Here is a 13,287-nt window from a genome sequence, read left to right as displayed (position 1 = left end):
TAGCCTGGTAATACAATATAACGTTGTAAGGAACCTGTTGAAAACTGAATTCCTGGGCAGAAAAATAACACAAATCCATGATATTTAGCATAGGTTTTTTTTTTTTTTTAATGAGGGTAAGACTTTTCCCCGTTACTAGGTCTTCATTTTATATAGTCATATTCAATCTAATAATGTCTAAAGAGTTATCTGTCCCAGCCCCCCAGTCCCTGCTCCTGTGCCTACCCCCAGACAGTGTTCTCTGTGTAGCCCTGGCTTTTTTGGAATTCTCTCTGTAGACCAGGCTGACCTCACTTACAGAGGTCAGTCTCCCTCTGCCTCTCAAGTGCTGGGATTAAAGACAGGCATCACCACCGCTAGGCAAAAAGGTTTTTTTAAAAATGCAGGTTATTGTACCCATTGTGATTATTTTAAAACGAGTCTTCTGTTTTGACAATATTCAATCTGTAGTTAACAAGTGATATGAGGAATAAAATTATTTTCTTATGAAAGGAGTGTTTTCCTCTCCTCCCCTAGGTTGAAAGACATCTCAAGGCTCCAGAACGGTTTGCAGTTATTCTCTTTTATTGGAGGCAGAGTTTGGACAATAGCCTCATGTGGTGCTAATGGTGCTTCTGTTGAAAATGTGTGTGTGTGTGTGTGTGTGTTTTAATATGCTTGTTTTTCTGACTTCCTTTCTTTCTCTCTCTTTCAGTGTGTTCTCAGGGGAGGCAGTAAGTGGCCCTGGAGCTGGCCTCAGCACTGGGAGAGGCTGGACTTCCTCTCTCTCTGTGCTGAATGGCTGCGATGGCGCCCGCTCTCACTGACGCAGCAGCTGAAGCACACCACATCCGGTTCAAACTGGCTCCCCCATCTTCCACCTTGTCCCCTGGCAGTGCCGAAAATAACGGCAACACCAATATTCTTATTTCTGCCAACGGAACCAAAAGAAAAGCCATTGCTGCGGAGGATCCCAGTCTAGACTTCCGCACTAATTCTACCAAGGAAGACTTGGGAAAGCTGCAGCCATTGGTGGCATCTTATCTCTGCTCTGATGTAACATCTGTTCCTTCAAAGGAGTCTTTGAAATTGCAAGGAGTTTTCAGCAAGCAGACGGTCCTTAAGTCTCATCCTCTTTTATCTCAGTCCTATGAACTCCGAGCTGAGCTGTTGGGGAGACAGCCAGTTTTGGAGTTTTCCTTAGAAAATCTTAGAACCATGAATACAAGTGGTCAGACAGCTCTGCCACAAGCGCCTGTAAATGGGTTGGCTAAGAAATTGACTAAAAGTTCAACACATTCTGATCATGACAATTCCAGTTCCCTCAATGGGGGGAAACGGTCTCTCACTTCATCATCTCTGCAGGGAGGTGAAGTCGGGGGATCTGACTCTGGGAACTTCAAGGGGGGTTTGACCAATTGCACTCTTCCACATAGAAGCCTTGATACAGAACACACAACTCTATATAGCAATAATAGCACGGCAAACAAATCTTCTGTTAATTCCATGGAACAGCTGGCACGTCAAGGAAGCAGTAGGCTATCACCTAGTACAGACTCCAGCTCTAGCTTGACAAATGTGAAGTTAGAGGTCAAAAAGTCTCCTCTGTCTTCCATTCTTTTCAGTGCTTTGGACTCTGACACAAGGATAACATCTTTACTGAGGCGGCAGGCTGATATTGAGATCCGAGCCCGCAGGTTACAGAAGCGATTACAGGTTGTGCAAGCCAAGCAGGTGGAGAGGCATTTACAGCACCAACTGGGTGGATTTTTGGAGAAGACATTGAGTAAACTGCCAAACTTGGAATCCTTGAGGTCCCGGAGCCAGTTGATGTTAACTCGAAAGGCTGAAGCTGCCTTGAGGAAAGCTGCCAGTGAGACCGCCACTTCTGAGGGACTTAGCAACTTTTTGAAAAGAGATTCAATTTCAGAAGAATTGGAGCGATTTACAGCTAGTGGCATAGCCAACCTGAGGTGCAGTGAGCAAGCATTTGATTCAGATGTCACGGACAGTAGTTCAGGAGGGGAGTCTGATATTGAAGAGGAAGAACTGACTCGAGCTGATCCTGAGCAGTGCCATGTACCCCTGTGAGTAGAGTGCGTGATGATGGAGTCATTCTTGAACAATGTTGGAACAAGATTTACGTAAATCCCCATTTTCTAAAGAATATAATTCTTGTATATTGACAACTAGGTTGCACTGATCTTTAGTTATGTAAGTAAAAGCATATACCTGGATTGGAAAAATGGAAGGCATTTGTGCTATAGTAATGTGTTGCTGTGTGCTACAAGTTTTCCTTAAGTCTCACCGAATAGAAACTAGAAAACATAGCTGGGCGGTGGTGGCTCATGCCATGAATCTCAGCACTCGGGAGGCAGAGGCGAGTGGATCACTGTGAGTGAGTTCGAGGCTAGCCTGGTCTACAAAGTGAGTCCAGGACAGCCAAGACTACACAGAGAAACCCTGTCTCAACAAAAACAAACAAAAAAACTAGAAAGCATAACTGAATAGATTTGAAATTCTAGGACATTTTAAGCTCTATTACTTAAAAATGTGTTGTTTCTAGGAAGTAGGGAAAAGTGTTAAGTTGGTTAAGTTGGTTGACATGTATAGTGCTTCCAGGTTGTTTTCAGCATACCTGTTATTTTAATATGAGATTTTTCTTTCTGTTGGTAAAATAAGCCGGTTTCTCCTCTGCTTTCAACGATAACAGTTTGACATTTCTTCCTCTCAACAAGCAGGCAGTCACTTGTAGTGGATAGTTTTAATTCTGACATTTCATAGGTAATAATACCAGGTAGACAGACATGGTCTTCAATACTGCCCCTCAGTTCTGCTTCAGATGCCAATTGCAAGCCCCACATTGTTTCATCTGTGCTTCCTTTGCTTACTTGACTATAAATCAATATTCTTATAACTTGGGGTTCATATTTGATTAATTTTCAAGTCAATACTCAGAAACCCTGCCTTAATGTTTACCAGATTTTGTAACAATGAAATTACAAAGAAAACTGATGGATACATGGATGAGATGTGAGGAAGGGACATTCTATTCTACTCTAGGAACTTGAGTGTGCTCAACCATCCAGTCTTGTAAACTCTACCCTTTTTTATTCCTATGGGCAGCATTGGTTATATAGGTAGGAAGTCTTAATGAACTCAGCTGTCATTAGTGGTAATCTGTTCCCTTTCATCTCTGCTTGGAAGTGAGATAGAAAAATCCAATGGTCTAATCCCACCATGGTCTTTCTGGTGACCAACTCTCACCTTAAAGTTAACTCTGTTTTGTTTTTGTTTTTGGTTTTGGTTTTTTTTTGAGACAGGGTTTCTCTGTGTAGCCTTGGCTGTCCTAGACTTACTTTGTAGACCAGGCTGGCCTCAAACTGACAGAGATCTGCCTGCCTTTGCCTCCCAAATGCTGGGATTAAAGGTGTGCACCACCACCACCTAGCTTAAAGTTAACTCTGGATGCCAGCCATCAATTCACTTGACTACCTATCATTGAAAAAGACTATCACTTTGGAAAGCCAAGTTTGGTGCCAGGAGATGGACAAAGACCAATTTGCATTTCATAGTATCACAGTCTTGAGGACTAATTAGAAAATACTTCAGAATATTTTCAACATTGCCCTTTTATGTAATCTACTTTTTACTTCCTGATTCTGTTTTTAAAATGTGTGTGTGTATACAAAGTATATGTCCTTAAATATCAGATTCACCATTTTTTGTTTTGTCTTAAAAGTTTTTTTGTTTTGTTTTGTTTTTGTTTTTTTAAACTGACAGCTACTGCTGTGTGTGTGCTGGGAAATAAGAGCAGGAAGTGCTCTTAATCACTGATCCTACTCTTGGCTCTTGTTCTTGTTCTAGGAAACCAGTCTTTTTTGGTTTTATCTTCCTTCCTTTCTTCTTTCTTTTCTTTTCTTTTCTTTTCTTTCTTTCCAGTCTTACTATGGAGCTTAGACCTGCCTTTAACTCAGTCATCCCGCCTTAGTCTTCTGGGGATTGCAGGTGTGTACCACCATGCTTAGCTCAATGTGTTTTGTTTTTTAAAATTCAGCAAATTATGTATTTCTGATAAAGTTTTATTTTTGTAAATCTACTGATTTTGTAAAATAATACATAATCTCTGGATGACATACTGTTCTTACTCTTTTTGCTCTTTTTTTTTTTTTTTTTTTCCTGTTTTGTTTTTGTTGTTTGTTTTTGCTTAGTTTTGTTTGTTTTGTTTTTTGAGGCAGGGTTTCTCAGTATATCCCTGTCCTGGAACTCTGTAGACCAGGCTGGCTTTGAACTCAGATCCAGCTGCCTCTGCCTCCTGAGTGCTGGGCTTAAAGGTGTGCATCACCACTCAGCTGGGCTATTTTCTTTTGTCTTACGTTCATGTGCTTAAGGAAATGTACTTGAAGATGAAATAATGTACCTTTATGTTTATGTGTAAGGTTTGTGAGAATAGGAACAAACACTTGGGGAAAATGGACTGGATATTTGAAAGTAGATCTACTTCTTTTACTAGAGATGTGCAGTCGGCTGTACTAGACAAGGCTGAATATATAGAGATGCTTAAAAATAGTTTCCCTTGATGCTAATAAAAAGGTGATTTTTTTCCCTCCTTCGAGACAAGGTCTCCCTGTGTAGCCTTTGCTGTCCTGGACTTGCTTTGTAGACCAGGTTGGCCTCAAACTCAAAGCCATCTGCTTGCCTCTGCCTCCTGCTTTCTGGGATTAAAGGCGGGTGCCACCATGCCTGGCAGATGATTCATTTTCATCGGAGTGTTTGTTGAGGCAGCTATGCTTTTAGTCAGTGGATACCTGCTTTATTAAGTGTGTTTATATTATCCACATGGATAATACTATGTGTCTGACAGGAAACTGTGAGGGAAGATCAAGTAATTTTTGCCCCCATGCTTGGCTTTCAACATTTTATATATATTGTGCATATGAATACCCTATCTGCATGTGCACCTATATGCCAGAAGAGGGTACCAGATCACATTATAGATGGTTGTGAGCCACATTGTGGTTGCTGGGAATTGAACTCTGGACTTCTGGGAGAGCAGACAGTGCTTTTAACCGCTGAGCCATCTTTCCAGCTCCAATAGTTTTTAAAAGATGCAACAGACAACTGCATTTGAAATACAGTAAATTGTATGGACTTTATTTACTCAATAAAAGGCATTCTGCCAGAGGAAAGTGGTTTAGTCTACAACATAGACCCTGTTTTCAAAATTTGAAAGTAAGCATTTGAGCTAGGTGGTGATGGTGCACACCAGTAATCCCAGCACTCAGGATGCAGAGTTTGAAGCCAGCCTGATCTACAAAGCTAGTCTAGGACGGCCAAGGCTAAACAAAGAAACCCTGTCTTCAAACAAACAAAACCAAGAGTTTGAATTGATACGCTTACTGTGTTTAGGATATGTTGCGTTGAAAACATTTCTGCATTTTTGTCATTTTAAGGTTGCCTTAATCCAGTGCGAAATCTGGTTCAGAGGGCTGAGATTACAACTTAGTGGTCAAGCACTCTTGTAGCATCCACAAAGACCCTGAGTGTAACTCCAGCACTCTTTACACCTGCATAAACAGCTACAACCAGAACCTAACCAGCAACCCTCAATTAGCAGTAACAGAGGCATAACATACCCAAAGAGAGAACTAGGTTTGTTGCCTAATCTGGTTACTGAGACACTTACAATCTGTTGGTTTGGAGTTTTGGAGAGTGTGCTTTTGAGGAGGGAAGAGGAGATAGGGTTCTTTTGCTTCTATCCTGAATGCTGAGATAACAGGTGATGGCTACCATGCCTTAATGGGCTTTGGGGAGCAAGCATAGGTATTCCTGCATGAGAGACGGGTACACACTAGCAGTTCAGCTACATCCCCAGCCCAAAGGAGTGAGTGTCCTTTTCAAGGCTTCACTCCTGGATTTGTGTTGTCGTTCTGTTTTGTTTCATGCTTTAGTTTTGGACTTAACTTATGTTACCCTGTTTTATTTGTAGTAGCCTCCTGAAACCTATTTCAACCAGTTACCCCAAAATAAACCTGCCATTGTGCACGTAAAGCACGTTGTATATGCTGTACATTGTAGTTCCTCCTGAAACTGAAGACGAAAAGATGCTGCTGCCAAAAGTGGCCACCAGATTGCTTTGCTTTTATTTCCACAGTGAAGGTAGAAAAAAAAAATCAATCAGGGAGAGTAAGTTGTCATCTCTAATAAATCCTCTGTTGGGTGGAGGAGGTGATGTGAATATGAACAAAAGACATTGTAAATTTCTCAAAGAACTGACGACCACCACCACCACCACCACCACCACCTCCACCATCACCACCACCACCACCATCACCACCACCACCACCACCACCTCCTCCTCTTCCTCCTCCTCCTCCTCCACCACCACCACCACCCCCACCCCCACCCCCACCACCACCACACAAATAGCCTGGCTATAGGACAGAGTATGGCTACTTAAGAGGCACGCAGATCCCTGTTGAGGCCAGCCTTGTCTACAAAGCAAGTCTAGGATACCCACGGCTATACAGAGAAACCCTGTCTCGAAAAACAAAAAACAAAACAAAACAACAAAACCACCATTCATGCTATTGTGTTTCTTGGTATTTGGTTTGTGTAACATCTTAAACTTAATAAACTCGTCCTTTTCTGTGATCTGTGTGAGCAGACACTCCCTCCTAGTTCTCTCCCCTTTTTATTTCTGAATAAGTAGTAGGTAGTGAAATTTGTTGGTGCTTGTAAGAATCAGAAGGAAGTTAGGGGGGTTAACTGCTACAGATATAGCTGCCACACATTTCTGCTACTTTGACTGGTTTTCATTCTCCAAAGTAGAAGGTACTTGTATTGTGTAGGGCTGTCATATGTTGTTGGGGCTGTCATACACTTTTTCTGACTACAAATGTGTGGTACTCTACAGGTGAATAAATTAAGCCTTACTTGAAGGAATTCTTGTGAGTGCAGAATAAAATACCATGAGACAAAGTGTGTCTAGCACATAACAACTTAAGTAAACACTGGGTGATAGAAATGAAATAGGAAGAGATTGTAGCAGAAGGCAGAAAAGGAAGATAATGGATAGTAGAAACAAACTTTGAATGCTGGTCCAGATTTTGATGGCAGATATTAGGGGGAAGTCAGAGTTGTGGTCTACTGAGGGCAGTCAGTATGGGCCAATGGCACAATGCATGGTGGAAGACAGTTGAAAAGTTACAGGACTTTGATGGCTAGAGGGCATTTTGGAGACCAGTGAGAATAGGTAGAGGTGATGCACTGTTAAGAGGAAAGGAGATTAATTCTAGGTAAGTGTTTGATGACTGAGCCAAACCCCTAGCTTCCAAGTGGATCTTTTGAGGTAGTATGCTATGTTTTTTCTTTTAGTCTTCTATGTGCTTAGAGCTGATAGATGTTTTAAAAGCATGTGCTTGCTGCTTATGAAAATATGTTCCTAAGATGGGCATGGGGAACACAGGTCTGTAACTCCAGCATTTAGCAACCATGAGCTTTTCTGGCTAGGTGTGATGGCGTGTGCCTTTAATCCCAGGATTTGGGATTCAGAGGCAGGTGGATCTCTGAGTTCTAGAACAGCCTGGACTATGTAGAATAGTGCTTTTCAACAGCATTTCAACAGTATTGTGGTGACCCCCCCAGCATAAAATTATTTTTGTTGTTGCTTTATTAACTATAATATTGCTATTGTTAATCGTAACGCAAACGTAAATATCTGTGTTTTCCAATGGTCTTAGGCGTCTCTTGTGAAAGGGTCATTCAATCCTCAAAGGGCTTGCAAGCCACAGTTGAGAACTACTGATGTAGAAGGACCCCATCTCAAAAGAAGAAAGTGTTTGTTTTGTTGTCCCCCCGCGTCACCCCCCCCCACCATGTTTTTGTTTTTTGTTTTTTCTCGCAAATTAGTTACAAGAGCTTGAGCGGTATTAAGGAACATGGAAGAGTATCCTGATAGTTTTTTTGTCGTTTCAGAGCCAGTGCCAGAGTTAGGCTTATAAATGACATCTGATGGTTTATTTTTATTGGCTAGACCTTTTTTTTTTTTTTTTTTTTTTTTTTTTTTTTTTTTTTTTTTTTTTTTTTTTTTTTTTCCTCCAAGCATCAGAAAATCTGATAGATAAAGTAGAGGTTGGGGTTTTGTGTTTGTTTTTAGCATTTGTGAAATCATTCCTGAAGAGAGAGTAGCATAGTAGAAGGGATTATTTTTGCTTTGTTTTGTTTTTTAGACAGGGTTTCTCTGTGTAGCCTTGGCTGTCCTGGACTCATTTGTAGACCAGGCTGCCTTTGAACTCACAGAGATCTACCTACCTGCCTCTGTCTCCCTGAGTGCTGGGGTTACAGGTGTTCTAACTTAACAACTTACAGATTGCACCTTTTTCATTGCTGCTAACTTGTTTTGTAATTATTGGAGCAGACATACCTGTTTGGGAGAGGCTGTCTTCATTGTTAGACAGAGATATGCCTTGCACTTTCTTGTGTATGCTGAGGAGCCAGGTTACTTACTTAACCTGTAGCACTTACATCTCAGTAGGGAGTCAGCCTGAGCCTCAGAGCTGAGTAGGCCTCTTGTTTCTCTCTTGAGACAGCCAGCCAGGTGCTCAGTATGTGTGCTTACAGTAACTATTTTGTGTGGGTGTGTGTTCACCTGCAGAAGTGAAATATCTGAGTGTAAGATTATGCTGTTTTGAGTGGTTGAAGAGGGTGGTTTACAGTAAGAATAAAGACAAAGATCTTTACCAGATGAATATTCTTTTCACTTTAGTAAAGTTGCTTGTTGGGGGAAGAAAAATCTTCCTAATGAAAACTCTCTCAAAAAAGCAAAATAGTAAGTTTTCTTTGGGCTTGTGTTTATCTATTTATTGACAAGTACATATTGTTGTTTGGTTTTGGAGACTGGGTTTCTCTGTGTAGTCTTGGCTGTCCTAGACTTGATTTGTAGGCCGATCTGCCTGTCTTTGCCTTCTGAGTGGTGGGATTAAGGGCTTGCGCCGCCAACCCCCCCCTCCCCGCCCCCCCCTGCCCCCCCCTGACAAGTACATATTGTAATATTTTAAAACTGTGGGTTTGTGAGCATGAGTACCTTACGTGCAGATAACAGAACAGGGTATTGGACCCTCAGGATGTGGCAATCCTGATGTGCTTGCTGGGCATGGAATGTGGGTCTTCTGCAACAGCAGTGACCACCAAATGCTGAGCTTTCTCCTCTAGCTTCTCTCCGCCCTCTGTTGTTTTTTGTTTGCTTCTTTTTGTTTTTGCAACAGGGTTTCTGCATGTAGCTCTGGCTGTTCTGGAAATTTTTATGTAGAGCAAGCTGGCCTCAAAACTCAGTTTCTGTTTCTGCTGGTAAAAGGGTGTGGGCTACCAACTCCAGATTTACCCTCTTTTTTTTGGTTTTTCAAGACAAGGTTTCTCTGTGTAGCCTTAGCTGTCCTGAACTCGCTTTGTAGACCAGGCTGGCCTCGAACTCACAGCGATCGCCTGCCTCTGCCTCCCGAGTGCTGGAATTAAAGGCATGCACAGGCCACGTCCAGCTGATTTACCCTCATTTTAAATAATAAGTTTTTTCCCCCCAGAGAAAATTTTTAAAAGATTTATTTATTATGTATACAGTGTTCTGCCTCCATGTAACACCTGTACTCCAGAGAGGGCACCAGATCTCATTGAGATGGTTGTGAGTCACCAAGTGGTTGCTAGGAATTGAACTCAGGAGCCTTAGAAGAGCAGCCAATGCTCTTCAGCCTCTTGAGCCATCTCTCCAGCCCCATTAATTATTTTTCAAAAGTCTAATAGACACCTAGGGTCCTTAGGCTTGATTCCCTAATAAGAAACAAACACACACACACACACACAAAACAAAAACAAAACAAAAAAACCTGGGGCATTGTAAAATTGATCTATGTAGAACAAATAAGGTATATAAAGCCATCATATGTGTCCATATCAACACAGGTTATGGGTTGCTTTTTAGATGTATGAAGTTAGCATAGTTGACTCCTTCATTGACTCATTTGCCTTTTATACATTTTTAGAGTTGGGGTGAAAAGCTTGATGTCCTTCCGCGTCTGGGGCTTACATAGCTTTTCAGCGGGGTGATTTTATTTTTATTTTTTATTTGTTTATTTTTTAAACTGGCACTCTCCCGAGGAGACTTTTCTTTCCCAAGAAGTGTTCTTTCAGCACATCCTGTATGTAGTGGATTTTGCAAGATCCTTATTCAGAAAGCTGGGGTGACAGGCCTATGTAAACTGAAAACAGGTTAGGGTTCATTTGTTTCTCTCCAAGTATATATGAAATTCCTATGCAAATACATTCAGGCATTCAAGGAAGTAATTTGGTTGGAAAGGGTAGGTAGAAAGGCTAATTTTGTATTAAATTTTTTTTGCTTAGTGTGGTGTATGATTGTTGTCCATAATAAAGAATACTTAAGACTTTGTTGTAAATGGTAACCTGTTAGGAAGTGGGTCCTGCATTCTAAAGTCCAGAGATACAATGTCTCTTAGACATTTTTAAGGTAAGTTTGTATGTATATATTATGTATATGGTTTTACATGTTTGTTTTGATTTTGATACAGTGTATCTGTGGCTGTTTGTCCTAGAATGAGGACTAAAGGTGTGTGCCACTGTACCTGGCCCTATCGTTTATATATTTTTTAAAAATTTTTATTTATGTGAACGAATGTTTTCCCTGGTTGTATGTATGTACCACACAAATGCCTGTGGAGGTCAGAAGAGCGTGTCTGGTATTATAGATGGTTGTGACCTGCCATGTAGGTGCTGGGAATTGGACCTGGATCTTCTGGCCAAGCAGCACATACTCCTTACCACTGAGCTTTCTCTATAGTCCCTTTGTAATTTTAGGTTTTATTAAATATGAGGGTTATTTCCATAAATGTCTAAAGCACTTAGGCATTTAGATTATTTAATTTTTTTTAGATGAAAACAATGAAGCTTGGCTAGATTGTTAAGTTATTTAATTTTTCTATGATTTTTTTCTAAATACACAGTTCATTGATCAAAAGTTCTACCTCTGCCTTCAAGTGCTTGGAGTACATTTGTGTGCCACCACACCTAGCTCTGTTTTCTTTCCTTCTTTCTTCTTGGTTTGTTTTTTTGTTTTTCGAGACAGGGTTTCTCTGTGTAGCCTTGGCTGTCCTGGACTCCCTTTGTAGACCAGGCTGGCCTCAAACCCATAGCCTCTGCCTCCCAAGTCCTGGGATCAAAGGCATGAGCCACCACGCCCAGCTCTACCAGTTCAGTTATCCATATTAACCTTGCCCCAAAAGGGCAAGGAAACACTGGAAAGTAAGGAATGATGGAAAATTTGATTCTTGTCTTCAGTGAGTCTTTTGGTTTTATTAATTTTTATCGCCTCCAACATAGTAGAGGGAAAGGGAACATTGGACAGACATTGTGTGTTGAACACTAGGTACATGTTATGGGCATTTTATATAATGAGGTTTTTTGAGACGATCTCTATGCAGCCCTGGTTCTTTTGAAATTCTGTGTGTAGGCCAGGCTAGCCTTGAATTCCCAGATACACCTGCCTATTCCTCTTGAATGCTGGGATTAAAGGTGTGCACTACTACACCCTGTAGGAATTATATAGTATGGGCAATAAATATTGTAGTCTTGAAGGGACAGGAATGGTTACTTTGGTCCAAGATGAAAAAGACTGGAACAGAAACATAATTGATTTGGGGTCAACAATGACACATATTTCCAAGAATAGATACAGTGGGTCCAGCTCTAAGGATGAGAGCTCAGAGTGAGGATGTTGTATTGGTTATCAGTAAAAAACTATCTCTGACATTGGCATTGTACAAAAATCAACAGCCATATTGGTCTAGAAATGTCAATCTTAATTTCCCCCCATTTGTACATGAGTAGCAGCTGTTGTTAATTATGTATGGTTTTACCTATGTATATCTTACTATAAAAACTAAAAAAAGTAGCTTCTAAAATAGAAAACAGATTTAGTTTTCAAAGATAATATAATACAAAATAAGAGGGACACACTCACTTAAATGCCATTAAAGTATTTCAATTTTAGAAACATTTTCTTTTTCTTTTTTAAAGATTTATTTATTTATTACATATACAGTGTTTGCCTGCATGTGTGCCTACATGCCCGAAGAGGGCATTAGATCACATTATAGATGGTTGTGAGCCACCATGTGGTTGCAGGGAATTGAACTCAGGACCTCTGGAAGAGCAGTCAGTGTTCTTAGCCTCTGAGCCATCTCTCCAGTCCCTAGAAACATTTTCTTTGAGTAAAATTTTTTGTTGAGTATAAAGTGTTATGGGAAAGACAGATGACTCAGATTTTTTCCATAGCTTAAAGAAAACTAAGACATTTACATAGGTCACTGAAGTAACTAATTACAAAGTAGTCATTGTCACAAAAGAGAAATAATATGTTGTGAGAGTGTCTTGCAAAAGCAGAAGCTGGTGCATAAGTATTATTTAGTTCTCGATTGAGAGCTCAGGAAGCAAGGGATGGCAGTAGAAGAAAAGAAACGGCCTGTTCACAAATCTGCAGAAAGGGAGTGGAGTGGCTTACAGTTAGGCAGTGTAGTGGAATAGAAGAAAAGAGATAAGACAGGTTAAAACCTAAACAAGTGTTTAGCTTTCCTTATGAGATAAGGAGTTTTTGATCAGAAATCATTTGGTTGAGGTGGTGGGATGGCTGACGATTTGCTTGGTTCAATCCTTGGGGACCCATATGGTGGTAGGAGAGATACATAGTTTTAAGTTCTCTGACCTCCACATCTGCACTATGCTATATGGTTCCAACATGAAATAAGTAATATAATTACTTATATTGAGTTAGCAGAATTAACTCTGCAGTGCAAATGCAGCTAACCAAGGCTACTTTTTGTTTGTTTTGGAAAATGGAGCTTTATTAGAGCACAGTTATGCAATATTGCTTCCATTTATTTATTATTGGGGGCATTTTAGACAGATGATTAGGTATATTAGTTGCCGCCCCCCCCCCCCCTTTGAAAAGAAAAACCTGATGAAGCAATTTAATGGAAGAAGTGTCAGTTTTCAGTTTGAGGGAGTAGTCTATAGTGGATAAGAAGTCCTGGCAGCAGGGAACTGAGATGGTTAGTCACATTGTATCCACCTCCAAGAAGCAGGGGAGCATGGATATTTATATCCATCTGCTTTCTTTGTTCAGTCTGTGGCCTTAGCCATGCGGTGCCACCCATGTGAGGAGCTCTTCCCACCTCAGTTAACCTAATCAAGATTCTCTTAGATGTTTCTGGAGCCTTGTCTCCTAGGTGATTTTTATATCCTGTC

The 13,287-nt window shown here is 40.7% G+C and overlaps 1 protein-coding gene across 7 annotated transcripts in view; it reads left to right on the top strand.

Moving 5' to 3' along the window:
• Nucleotides 1-13,287, top strand: part of Kansl1 (KAT8 regulatory NSL complex subunit 1) — a 128,752-nt gene that overhangs the window by 45,520 nt on the left and 69,945 nt on the right. For all 7 annotated transcript variants that reach the window (XM_051158835.1, XM_051158834.1, XM_051158838.1 and 4 more), the window contains one exon: nucleotides 695-2,066. In XM_051158835.1, the coding sequence (XP_051014792.1) occupies nucleotides 778-2,066 (1,289 nt within the window). In that variant the 5' untranslated portion in view covers nucleotides 695-777. The remainder of the gene's footprint in view (nucleotides 1-694; nucleotides 2,067-13,287) is intronic.

Source organism: Acomys russatus, chromosome 16 (assembly GCF_903995435.1).
Source record: "Acomys russatus chromosome 16, mAcoRus1.1, whole genome shotgun sequence".
NCBI lineage: Eukaryota > Metazoa > Chordata > Mammalia > Rodentia > Muridae > Acomys > Acomys russatus.
Note: the sequence above shows the minus strand (reverse complement) of the source record. Positions and strands in the feature narration are given on the sequence as shown.